Source organism: Kogia breviceps, chromosome 6 (assembly GCF_026419965.1).
Source record: "Kogia breviceps isolate mKogBre1 chromosome 6, mKogBre1 haplotype 1, whole genome shotgun sequence".
NCBI lineage: Eukaryota > Metazoa > Chordata > Mammalia > Artiodactyla > Physeteridae > Kogia > Kogia breviceps.
Window position 1 is genome coordinate 18982388 of NC_081315.1, and position 14146 is coordinate 18996533.

The window sequence follows — 14146 nt, forward strand, 5'->3', positions numbered from 1 at the left end:
TCATCTAAAAAATGAGGAAGGTTCTAAGTGCTTTATTTGTATGATTTTGCTTGGTAAGTTGTCAACCTAAGGTCATCAGCTGGGAAGTGGGGAACCCCAACCAGGATTCATTACAGTAGCAGGCTGGTGATCTACTTCCCAGGTGGGTGGAAGAATTACCTCAGTTCATTCATTCATTCATCCTCAACATTCAACAAACACAAGTGCCAGGTACTGTGCTATCTGCTAAAGCACTCAGCATAGATCATTGGTATACAATACTCAAAAATGTTTGCTCTTTCTGTTAAAAGGAAGCAAGTGCTTGTGCAGAAGTGAATATTCCAGTTCTTCTAACAGTTACATTTCTCACTGTAAATTAAAAGGTTGATTGTGTGATCTTCATTAATAACAAGCTGCTTAAGTTGGGGCTGCCAACCAGGCTAAAGGCTGGGTGGGCCCCAGATGATGGCCAGTTCACTAGGGGAGAAGGGGAGAATCCAGGATGCTGCTGGCTTTGCTTGGAGGCAAAAAAAATAGACCGCTTCACAAAGATGGGCTGACCAAAGAAAATCAAGATATCTGTTTCTTTAAAATTCTAAGAAGAACTGAAAGAAAGTTTCATAGCTTCTCGTAAGCTAGGAGTAAAGATGAAAGAATAAAAGGGATTTTTAGGAGAGCGAAAGTAGATTACCCTCCTAGAAAAATATTTTTAAACTTTAGATTTTCTGCATTCATTAAACTTTTTCATATGGCCTTTAAACCTGCCATCTGAGATCAAACAACTATAAAGAGAATGTTTTACAAACTTCAGACTTACAACAACGACTGTCTGCTGTTGTTCAATCAGTTATTAATTATTCTCATATAAGTACAACCTTCAGATTAAGAAGTTGGACCCATAAAATGCTTTAGTACAAAGAGAATCGCGTAAGCTCTGCCAAAAACGCATGAAAACTGGACCTTATTTTCTTATGGTATCAATTTTCAGCAAGCTGACATTACCCCCTATACGTCTCTCTTCTTTCATGTGTCAATTACCTCAACCTTGTGTGTGAGAAGTAAAGTTTTTCTAAAATAATAGAGACATACATATACACAAAATCTTTGCCTTTGTTGAAAAAAGCGCTCTCTACTTTAATACCTTTCAAATAAAGAATACATTAAGGTTTATAAAGCCCATGCTTATTTCCCTTCTTATTATACAACATGGACTTCCTTCTCAAATAAATTTTATAAATACATTTAATCCAAGTGTATGCTTAGATATGCAATAGCTAATGTTTAATATAAGTTGGCCAATGTCACCATAAGTTGAAGGAAAACTCAAATGCTACAAAAAAACAATGATTTTTAAAACTGTGAATATTGTATATGTGTATAGTACAGGTGTCTATGGAATACAGTATAAACTTCTAGAATATTATTTTACTGCAAGCATTTTAGCCAATGGTGGACATTATCCAACCAATTAGCTCTAATAGGGAGATGACTGTTTTTTTTAACATTTAGTTCGTTCTGCAAAGTCTGCACTTCTGTGCAATGTGAAAATTATGCCAGCTAATATAACTCATTTGTGCAAAATCATGTAGTACAATAAGAAGAGAAAGCAGTACTTTTAATATCTATGTTACTGTATCATTTAAATTGGCAACTTAAAAATATTTTAATTATTGTAAATCACATAAAAGTCAGACTTGATGATATTGACTGCAGTATGACAGCTAACCAGGTACCTTGTTTGACAGTCCCGGCCCCCAAATATCAATAGCCATATATATGATGGGAGTTCATACCCTAGTACCTAGTAAATGTCTGTGTATTTTTTTTTAGACATGTTTCAGTTTTAATGATATACTGGATATAACTATTTGTTTCCTTCTTGTAGCATAACTCTGATGAAAAAAAGCAGTTACCTGTACTATAAAGGGTACAGAGTACCAATGATACATTTATAGTGACAAAAATGATTTAGCCTCTAAATTACACACTGAAATATTAAGTAATTGAAAAAAATCAACAAGAAACTGGAAGGTAATTAACAAAAGCCTGACAAGCAACTACAAAGCCTTTTACAAAATATTGACTGACCTTTCTTTTTATAGATGTTATCCTTTCCTTTCTCCAATTACATCATGCAAATGCAGTTATTTTTAAAAGATAAGAGAACTTAACACTGGTGAACTGATACCCATCTTTGCATATAATTTTCTGGAAAAATTATATGGATTTCTCACATGGCCATACTGCTTAAAGTAGTAAAATACATAAAGTGCTTTTCTTTTCCTTGTCAGAAGTAGAAGAGAACGAGAAAGATGTCCTTTATGTTTCCTCCTTCAGTTATCAAATATTTTATCCCAATTCACACCCCTTCCTGCAAGCCTCTAAATCCTCTGTGAGACCAGCACATTTAAAATTGTTTTCTTATTGCACTAGACTCTCAGCTTAGTGAAGGCAGAGATCATGTATTTGTTTGCCAATGAATACACAGAAAAAGATATTTCATGAATAAATATTTTTACATGGAAATAAAAATATAAGATAGAAATATAACATGGTATCAAAATTAGGGTACTCTGAATTTTATTTTAGTTTTTGGCCTTCTAAAAATGATTTCAATTTTCTATTTTAGCTACTATAAAAATGAAAACAAAGTTTGCTATTTGACTCTTTTCAATAATCTGTTATCTGACAAAGTTATGCCCTAATATTTCACTTTCTGGTTTTCTGGTCAGACTTATATCTCACAGTAACTTTTCTGCATTTGGTGCAAATATTTAAAAATAGCTGCTGCCTGAACTGCTCCACAATCCTGGTTCTTACGCTTTCTCACTCATCACTCCTTTCTCTTTCACTTGTCTTTTTTCTCCAGCTTCATAAAGAAGGGATAATTTTACAGACTGGTCCTCAATTTTCTGGTATTTCCTTCCACATCAGTAACTTTGGAGGCCTGTTTGACTCTTAGTATATTCGGCTGTGACTTTTAATTCAAAGCCTCTGTCACCAGACCCGATTTTGTCCCCAGTTTCCAGGGTTCCATTTCCAAATCCTGCTTGGGCATTTCCCGTGTCATGTGTGTATTCAAACTCATGTCTGTCATTGAACTCCTTTCTCCCTGAAACGGATGAAGTTTTTCCATAAGTGTTCTCATCCTCCTAGGTACCGAGGTTTGAACCATCCAAATCCACTTTTGTTCCCTTTGCCCCACTGATACCATAGTTGTAAGCCCCTTGACCAGCTCTTTGGAGTAGCTCCCTTTTCCTTTTATTATTAACACTATCATTGTTCCGATCTAGTCACCTCAACTTTGAAATAGTTAAGTTCCTAAATTATACCCCAACTAATCCTTTGTTCTTTCTCCAAGCATTTTCTTGGGAAAAAGTATTTGCTGTTTCTCAGACACTGTTTTTATGATGTTACTCCTCTGTTCACCAATGGCAGGTCATGCTTCAAAGTTGATAGAACAAGAATCATGTCGCCAAAGTGAGAGAGTGGCATGGACATATGTATACTACCAAACGTGGGGTGGATAGGGGGAGGGAGATGCAAGAGCGAAGAGATATGGGAACATATGTATATGTATAACTGATTCACTGTTGTAAAGCAGAAACTAACACACCATTGTAAAGCAATTATACTCCGATAAAGATGTTAAAAAAAAAAAAAAAAGAATCATGTCGTCACCGTGCTGCTCAGGGCTCTTTTTTTTGTATGTCTAAACATTTCTTTGTAGTTTTTATATTAATATGTCATATTTTTTTCTCCCAAACTGCCAATTATTATCAGACATACAACATTTTTTCACATTGCGAACATGAAATATGAGATGCTGAAATGAGTTGCTCAGAAATGACAATAATTACAGCCACAGGAAGAGCTCTAAGCTAATGGCTCTGAGCGTATGTGCTGCCAGATGCACAAAGCAGAGGGGAATTTTTAAGACGAAATTCATCTTAAACATTCATCATGGCAGATATACACAGCTTGGGTAGAAAATGATATACCCGAACCCTATACAGTGTATTCCTCAGGGACCCATAAGATGCCACACTAGTCCTACTAATTCCCAACTTTGTACTTTAAAAAGTTCTGTATGGTTTTTTAAAGCTAAACAGAAAGCAGTGGGGAGACACTCTGGAACCCGTGATATTAGATCTGAAGAATTATCTAATAATTCAAAGCAGATGATGGGAGATAATTTTCTTGTATACAATTTAGATGGTTTCGTAGAGGCATGCAAAAAACTGCTCTGATCCCATATTCAGTGACTTGTCTGTGGTTAACATTAGGATAAGGCAAAAATGTGGATAAAGGATAAGAGTTCCACCATGTGGTTTGCTCCTTAGATGAAAACAGAGACATAAATTCTAATTTAATATTAAGTCTTTCCAGGGAAGCCTGAAACTATATTTGGCTTAAAATGTATTAGTTTTATTATTTTTTTCTTTCCTTTCTTATTCTACAGGATTTCAGTTGTACCTCCACAATTCTTTCCTGTTAGCCAGACTTACCACAAATCATAGTTTCAAATATAACTTGTATATATATATATATATATATATATATATATATATATATATATATATATATAGAGAGAGAGAGAGAGAGAGAGAGAGAGAGAGAGAGAGATAGGTAGAGAGAGAGATAGATATAGATATATAAAGTGATCTCAGAGTCTAAGATTTTAGAACTAAAAGAAAGTTCCAAATAAATATTTCTAACTCATGAAAATGTCATTAGGTTTCTAATGCTTACTGCTCTTCCAGACTTCCTTATTATAATAATGAACAGTAAAGAAAGTTCTGTGATGCAGATTGCTTGATTTCCGTCAGCTCCCCCCATCCCCCCGCCAACACTTTGGGATCACTTACTAATCCTTGGTCTGAAATGAGTCTTCTTCCTTAATGAGAATCAACTACCAAATGAGATACATCTACTTGGATTTCTTCCTTCTTTGAACTGTTCTGGTGAATAACAAACCCAAATTGAAACCAGACTATCATTTTATCATCCAAAATCAGAAGTGGAAACAGGAATCAAAGACCCCAATACATATACACTAGATCCTCAAAAGACATTCATTCACTTGGTATTAAACTGCTTCAAAACTTTACAAGATAAAAGAAGTTTTGTATTTTATTTTCAACATAAAGGAACCATCGACCAATATAAAACAGTGATCTTTTTCTAGATAGGCTATCAAGTTCCTTTATTTGTAAGGGAGAAGCTAAGGAGGAGAGATTCATGACATGATTTCTACCCAGCAGAAGCCTAGGCGAGCCAGGAGACTCTTTGTCCTCTCAGATACAATAAAATTTTTCACATTATCAAACACATAACTTCTTGGAGTAAATTGAGGTTAACAGAGTAGAGCAAAACTATTTTGTTTGCTTTGACTTTCATGGCCTAATAATAATGTAAAAACCTTTTTTTAAAATTTTATGGATATTTAACAGAACGAACAAAAGTATAAGTTTAGCTATTAGTGTTGTTCTGTTAAAAAAAAAAAAGCATCATGCTGTTTAAAAAAAAAAAAAATTCAAGCACTGTAATCACAGGTTGTGGAAAGTTCAAGAGCCTGAGAACCAGGCAGACACGGGTTTGAATCCAGGCTCCATTACTTCACTAACTCTGTGACCTTAGGTTTTAACCTCACTGCCCTGAGTCTGGCCAGCTTCATATATAAAACTGGGATAATCATAGCACCTATATCAAAAAGTTGTTTTGAGGATTAGAGATAATATAAATCACCTAGCAAATTTCCTTAAAGGAAATGATGATTAACAATTACAAATTTTTGTTGGTCAAAAGGTACAATTAGCAAAGAGTTAATACATATCAACGACTTAGAACGATGCCTAACACATAAGTGTTAGCTGCTGCCATCGTCACCGTTGAGTGGTAAAGGGGAGCTGACAGAATATAAAAGAAAAGAAGCAAAATTAATCCCGCACCTATACTCCTCAAGGACAGGAGGAGAATTTCTGTCTGCAATAGACTTTATAAACACGAAGAAGTCAACTTGATAAGATACACAGATAGGCATGGTCCGTAAAGGCACCATTACTACCTTGGATTTTGCAGCTTGATGTTGGATACTAAGCAAAATATTGAGAAGGGTTTGATAAGGACTCATCAAGAGATGGCTCCCCTTTAGAAAGAGCAGGAAGTGCTTTAATTAAGTCCTTTGATGTCTTCTGATTCCTGCTTTCACCTCTGGAGCCAACCACAAGCCCAGGAGCCTGATAGGCAGAGCAAAGGCCCAGCCCCCAGAGAGAGACAGACTCTGCAGGCTGCCTGCAGGAGGAACAGGGGGGGAGAACTGGAACCTTTATCCTAAGGTTGAAAATAATATCACACAAAAAAGAAGAAAAAAACTTAAATATATGTTCTCAATAAACTATTGTTCCAAAATGAGTTAAGGACTTCTGGGAAGATTTATAAGTTGTTCTTTGAGTACCTTTGAGGAAATCCATAATTTTTGTGCCGTGTTAAAATAAAGCACTAAAGGGCTTCCCTTCCCTGGTGGCGCAGTGGTTGAGAGTCCGCCTGCCGATGCAGGGGACGCGGGTTCGTGCCCCGGTCCGGGAAGATCCCACGTGCCGCGGAGCGGCTGGGCCCGTGAGCCATGGCCGCTGGGTCTGCGCGTCCGGAGCCTGTGCTCCGCAACGGGAGAGGCCGCAACAGTGAGAGGCCCGCGTACCGCAAAAAATAAATAAATAAAGCACTAAAGAACATTTCTGATGATTTACTCTGAAATGTGTAATATTCTAAGTTAAACATATTTTTAATTAAAACTTTTACTTCTCTTTTCTTTTCCTTAGAGGGTAAATTTGTGAGATTTGCACTGAAAAATCCCATATTTTAGTCCTGCTGTTTCTCTGCAGGACTAACCTAAGATTTAAGCGCGGTAGTAAGATTTCAGTGGTCTGCTTAGAAAGAAAAAAATTCTTCCAAGTGCCTTGAGAAGGACATGCACTCCTATCATTGGAATGAACAAGCTTAAAAGCAACTGCCGGGCTTCCCTGGTGGAGCAGTGGTTGAGAATCCGCCTGCCGATGCAGGGGACGCGGGTTCGTGCCCCGGTCCGGGAAGATCCCACGTGCCGCGGAGCGGCTGGGCCCGTGAGACATGGCCGCTGAGCCTGCGCGTCCGGAGCCTGTGCTCCGCAACGGGAGAGGCCACAACAGTGAGAGGCCCACGTACCGCAAAAAAACACACAAACAAACAAACAAAAAAGCAACTGCCCATGAGCACAGCACATTGATTGGAACTAATAATTTTAAAGCAGAGGAAGTTCCAAAACATATCCTTTCATGTAAGTGACTGAATGGGTGGATAAAGGGAACTCACTGTAAGTGAAGTAAACACTGAGGTGGGTCTTGGTAATACTACTTGCACTGTTGAAATGTGCAGATACTTTTGGCTATAGGACGTGGAAGCACAGAGTAGGTACTCAATATATATTTGCTGAATGAGTGGGTTAACATATAATTACAATTATATGCAGGTTTACTTACTCTATTGAATATGCCCTATGTTGTATATTTAATATGTTGTCTATACTATAATTATTGGTCAATAAACCTGACTAAAACAGAGATTTGTTAACAGAGATGCATCACTGCATTAATGCTAATTAATCTTTCTTTTGAGGAATAACAGGAATATCGTGAAAGGTATCTACTGCAAAATGTCTGTTGACTTTTAAGATTTAGATTCCACCAGATTAGTATTCTTTTTTTTTTTTTTTTTTTTTTTTTTTTGTGGTATGCGGGCCTCTCACTGCTGTGGCCTCTCCCGTTGCGGAGCACAGGCTCCGGACGCACAGGCCTAGCGGCCATGGCTCACGGGCTTAGTTGCTCCGCGGCATGTGGGATCTTCCCGGACCAGGGCACGAACCCGTGACCCCTGCATCGGCAGGCGGATTCTCAACCACTGCGCCACCAGGGAAGCCCTAGTATTCTTTCCTGAGGAAAAAAAAGCCTCTTCCTAATCTTCCACTAGGAAGATTAATATCTCTTAAATGATATCCCTGGAAAAGTTAATGATGGCAAACTGTAGCTATAACATATGAAACATCTAGAATCTGGATAAAGCACAGAATATCCACTGAGCTTCTGAAGATTTTAAAATATATCAATATATTTACTTAAGTAAGTTCTTACTTAAACCATGAGATGGTAGGAATAATTGTACACTTAAATTGTATACTTAAATTTACCCAAGTATATACTCTCTATTTATATGAGTGTACGGACACTTTTATTTTACTTTTGCCTACAGAGTTAGGTATTCTGCGTTCATAGATGTGACCTGTATTAAGCCCAAGTAAATATTAAATCATGCTGTTCAGATAGTAACTTTTGGAAAGGGCCACATTCTTGCTTCATTTTACCCAAGTGCAGTTTTTAAAGGTAAAAATTTTATCAATTTAAACTTGCCACAATATCTAGTTTCCACTGCTACCTTCCCCCTTTACTTGACAATTTGTCTTATTTTATTGATATTATAATGTTTACGCACCCATCTCTCTAACCAGACTGCAACTTCTTCTTAGGTTTTTAATGCATTTTGGAATCCCGGGTACCCTGAGCAGAGTAGGTACTTAGTAAATGTTTATGGAAGTGAACTTTGCACTTTCCTCCTCCAACTACATTTTTTGGTAAGCTTCCATTCATTTTGGGGTCCTTTTGTAAGAGCCAGAGTAATATTTTCTATCTTCATTCACCTCATGAATCTTTTGTCTTTTATAGAAAGTGTATTCTTCAAGGGTAACTGAATACCAAATAGTATCTTAAAAAACAACAATAAAAAACCTCATAGCTTATTCATTAATTATCATAGACATGAAAAAATATTGGGGTTGACATAAATACCAACATACCAATGTATAAGTATCTTCTTTTATCACAGACATCAAAATTTGAATAATTGACAGAAACAACCTCACTAAAAGAGCCAAAAAACTCACTTAGCAATGTGAGCTACCGAAAGATGTTTATTAAAGTAGCTCACAGCTTCAACTATGTTTTCAGGGTAAGAGGAAAATTCTCTCAAGTTTTTTTCTTGCATTTTTTCAAAGCAACTAGAAAATATAATAATATCTTTCATTCTCAACAGTATGTTATGATTTGCACATCTAAATCTTAGAAATTTATTCGTAGGGTTACCTACGAGACGCCAAGTAATTACTTGGCAAACAGCATTAGCACAAAGGCTCAAGGCTCTTACCATCAAATCCATCTTCTTCTGACCCAAGTTCATCATCTGAGCAGATGTTGAGGACATTTACCAGCATCTCAGTCACTAAAGAGAAAAAGGAAAGAAAGAAAGAAAGGAAAATAAAGTCTACATCTTCTACTATAACCTTAATTATTACTCTGGCACTGTTAATGACCGTCTTAGCAATAACATTCTTACCTATATTGAAGATGGAATTTCCTGCAAGTGGTTTCTATAAAATTCAGACCATAAACGATAACAGGCTTTGTGTTTCTATGCAGACTTTATATTTTTAAAATTATTAGCTCATGCCTACAAAATCTAATGGTAACATTTACCAGCTATAGGTCAATAGACAGTGGACAAAAGAAAAATGTGGATATGAATATACTATAATCTATGAAGGAGAAAATGGTTACTTTTGAATTTTTATTTATTTGTACAATGATGCTGCTAGATTTAGACCAGATTACAAACTTTATGTTCACAGGGACCGAGTGAATGCTAGATCTCTTTTTAAAATTTTTTAGTCCTCCAGAGAACCCAGAATAGTGATAGAAATGTGGTTTTGTGTTTAAGAAAAACTGATGATTGATGAACTAATATAATTGAGGTAGTTGTGAGAATATTGATTTTAAAAAATGAATGTGTTGGTATATATATATAATATATATATACATACATATATATATATACACATATACAACATTAAATTTCATTTTCAAAAAGGCTTTATAAATGAAGCTCAGGTAAGTTTGGTAAGAAATTTACTTGAGTAAACAGATTATAAGAGGGCTGTATAAAAGCATTATACACAGAAAATTAGTACTGCAACACTTTACACTAAGTTACATGTTATTTGCATTGAACATTTAAAAAAATTAGGTTGGGTTCTATCATGAATGTGAAAAGAAGCCTGTCCGCTATTTCTTCAAGAGTTACTTTTTAAAATCAGTGTTCTTCTAGCATTGAAGATATATGATAAAGAGTACAACTTCACTGGAGCCAACATTAACTCAGAGCTTCAGATTAATTATCAAAAGTAAATTATGTATACACTGCTATATTTAAGATGAATAACCAACGAGGACCTACTCTATATAGCACAGGGAACTCTGCTCCATGTTATGTGGCAGCCTGGATGGGAGGGGATTTGGGGAGAGAACGGATACATGTATATGTATGGCTGAGTCCCTTCGCTGTGTACCTGAACTATCACAACATTGTTAATTGGCTATACTCCAGTATAAAACATAAAGTTAAAAAAAAAAAAGAAAAAACCCGTAAATTATGCACACGAATATATTAATACATTCTTTTATAACAGATGTTCAAAATCTGAATAATTAATGGAAACAACCAAAATGAAGGGTGTTCAAGGGTAGTTGCCAGGATTCTCAGTGCTTCTGTGTCCACGCTGTGATCTGATGGGTGCAAGGAAGTGGTGACATGGAGTAGTACTGGGAACATTTATAAGAAACTATTAAAATTTACTTCTGACTTATTTTGGTGTTGAAAGGGAAGACTTCTTTGCTGACAATTCATAGATTCTCAGGTTTAATTGTTTTTAGAATATTTAAAGAAAAAAATACATTGACTGTAGGAAAATAAATACTACACACATTAATATATAACACATATGTATGAACATAAACAAACAAATATTTCAGAAGAATGTACAAGCTTTTCTCTAAAATCCCCCCATAAGACATCATTTTTCTGAAACACGTGCAAGCTCTTATGTTTATTACAATGCACATTCACCTTCTCTGTGATGCTCGAGATGTTGCCTGAGGAATGATCCAGATTATCACCATTAAACCTCCTGAACTGAAAACTCAAGTTCAGTGGGTGCAGGCCTTTCCTCAAAATTTTTGTTGAGGTTTAGGTCAAAATATAAAAACCAAATAAAGGGAGAAGGAAGGAGAGAAGGATAAGGCCCATTCTTCTGTAAACCTGGGGCATGCTAATAAACAACTTTTTAAATGTAAATTTGTCTCACCTTATACTAATGGCCACCATATTTTAAATGAACTATTTTTTTGTTATTGTACATGTTGTGTTTCAAAATATTGTAGCCATTAATCACTTTCGTACAATGATTATTATTAACATCAGAAATGTGAGGAAAGCACAGTTATTTCAAGCTTTTAATTTGACCAGTAGTCTATAAAATAAAATTGTACTTTTGCATTATAATGCAAAGGGGTAAAAAAAGAAGGTAGTCATTATAGCTTGAAGCCAATCAAAACTATGAATCTGTTATTTTTTAAAGGGTTGGATTATTCTAATGAGGTTATATAAATTATCCTAATATTCCTCATTTCTTTTATTTCCCCTAATTCCACTCATTGCATGTTGTTAATAGCATATACAGTGACATACTTTCAAATCACTGCTCCTACGGTGAAGCTTGTGAGTTTTACTGGTTAGGCCAAAGTGTTTCTCTTTCTGACTGTTTCATGGTAAAAAAGGCCACATTACCTCTCCTTCCTTCCCATACCATTTTATTAAGAACATCTCAGGATTCCACAACACACCTTTTTCCCCAACAAATGGCAGGGACCAAGTGAAAACATCCATGAAATTTGGAAGCCAGTATGGATGAGGAGAACAGTTGAATTGCCTGATGTTCATGACATTGTTCTCATACTTCAATACGGCAGCTGAAAACAACAAAAAGAAGGACATTAGATTCATAAGCACATATTTCTGCTTCTACACATGGCTTGAGTTGATCAAGAAAATTCAACTATATATTTGACTTAAGTTCCAAAACATCAAAGCAAACAGCTTCATTGGTCATGAATGCTTATTTAGTTATGGATTTAAACTTCATTCAGTGTAATATCTAACTGCACAATGTATAAATACTATACATGAAATGGCATTATAGTTTGGCAAATATTTATATAAGATAGTTAATCAAACGTCAGGAACTGGATCAAGCTCCTTTTGCAGCCAAGAACATTTTAGTCTTATTTAATACCTGGTGACACTAATAAAAGTGGCATACCTAAGTTAGTGTGATATAATTTAATAATATCCTCAAATATTTGAACAGAATTTATATCGATTGTTTTTAAAGCACACTTTTTTCCAATACAACTCACAACAGTTGCACAAAATAGTTTAAATTAGACTGCACTCTTGACTTAATAAAGTAAAATGTTTGGACTGAATCCTGCCTTAAATAATATGCTGATGTCTGACTCCACCCTTGACTTCTGAAAAGGATGCACCATCCTCAAAAATAGGAAAATCTATCTGCCTGCTTCACTCTGCTTTGCCTGGTATCTGTAGGTTGGATACACATTCACATGGGATGTTATGGCTGCAGAGATGTTAAGAGCATAGCTAGTCTCACTTCTAACCAGGTTCAGAACCTCATCTATAGCAATCGGGACACAAGGTGAGCAGGTGTCCGTGAATACTTTCAATGAGGCAAAAGCTACCTGGTTTAATAGGGTCATCTCCTCTATGGAGAGACAATTTTAAGTTGTAGGAAATTCTCAGGGTGAACTTAAACCTTCTTTACTACTTACTGATCCTAGTTCTGCCTTCTGGAAAAATACAGATCAAGTATACTTCTGTTTCTAAATGACGGTCCTTTAAATATTAAGAACAATACTCTCATACTGTACCTTGCTGAGCTTTGGCAAGATTTTACTGTTATTATCCAATCATAGCATGATTAGCATTATATTAGCAGAAATGATTGAACAGATCCTAGATGCTGTCAAATGAGTTTTTCTTGGTTTTGTTTGGCGGTTTAAAATATAGAAAAATTAATCATCTCATGACTTTTTAATTTTTAGACTGACTTTTATATGTGGAAGATGTTATAGCATGTGACTGCTATACATAAAGATAGCCCTTCAAAATCGATTTTTTTGAAAAGTTCCTGGGAGTTTACTGGGTTTGAGCTTTGCATGAATGTCTGCACTAATATCTTACTCAACTACTTATTGATATCTTTAACATAACATTGCTTTCATAACTCTGCATTTTCCTTCCACCTGGAATGTTTTCTCAGAAACCTCTGAATTTCCAAATTCTTCCCATCCATCGGTGCCCAGCCCAAACACTATCCCCTCTGTGAAATTTTTCTGATTTCCTCTGGTGGATGTCTCTCCTCTGAATTCCAAAAGCCCTTGACTTACAGCTCTATTTGCATTTATTATTCAATTGTGATCATAGCTATTCTATGTATATATCCAACGTCTCCCTACGGTTGTAAGGACAAGTACCATACAGCAGGCTTTCTATCTTTATGTTTCATATACCACCTTCTTAGCACAGAAGCTCAGAAGCTAAGGATACATCTTGATATTTCCCCTATAATCTTTTTCAAGAAAATTCTTCCTAATCCCTTTGACCCTTCCTCATATGAGACCGCTTCTAGAGCCTTTCCCCCATCTTGCTTATCCTATTCTGGATGCATGCCACATCAGCAATGCTACTGTTAAAGTGTGGCTCAGAACTAATATAATCTTGGTGGGTCTGACCAGTGCAGAGCATGGCAAGGACGTATAGCTTTCTGTGATTTGCATACTACATACATCATATTGCAGCTGAATAATAAGTGGATGTTTTCAGCAGCTTGAAGTTAACAAATATCATACTTGAGAACAGTGAGGTTTTTTTCCTTTGAATCATATTTCAGGCTGACCAACCCAGTTCCAGGGAACAGAATCACAGATGGTTTGGGGACAAGAATTATAGCTAATGCAGTCCACACTGATATGGAGGGAGTTACTGTTTTTCTTCCCATGGAATGCTGAATCCTGTATACACTTCCGTAAACCTGTTCTTCTTTGCATTATCCTGTCATTTATGCGATATGTCATTTGGCCCAAGGATACATTCACATAGTATTAGAAACATGCAAAATGAAAAAATCGTATGACAAATTACAATATCAATACTTCGGATCTACCAGATG

General features: G+C 35.9%; 1 protein-coding gene across 2 annotated transcripts in view; it reads right to left on the minus strand.

Annotated features, from left to right (window-relative positions):
- PPP3CA (protein phosphatase 3 catalytic subunit alpha) overlaps window positions 1–14146 on the minus strand; it is a 306559-nt gene that overhangs the window by 23107 nt on the left and 269306 nt on the right. For both annotated transcript variants that reach the window (XM_059065731.2, XM_059065730.2), the window contains exons 9-10: window positions 11742–11867; window positions 9211–9285 (exon numbers count right to left, since the gene is read on the minus strand). In XM_059065731.2, coding sequence (XP_058921714.1) covers window positions 9211–9285; window positions 11742–11867 — 201 coding nt within the window. The remainder of the gene's footprint in view (window positions 1–9210; window positions 9286–11741; window positions 11868–14146) is intronic.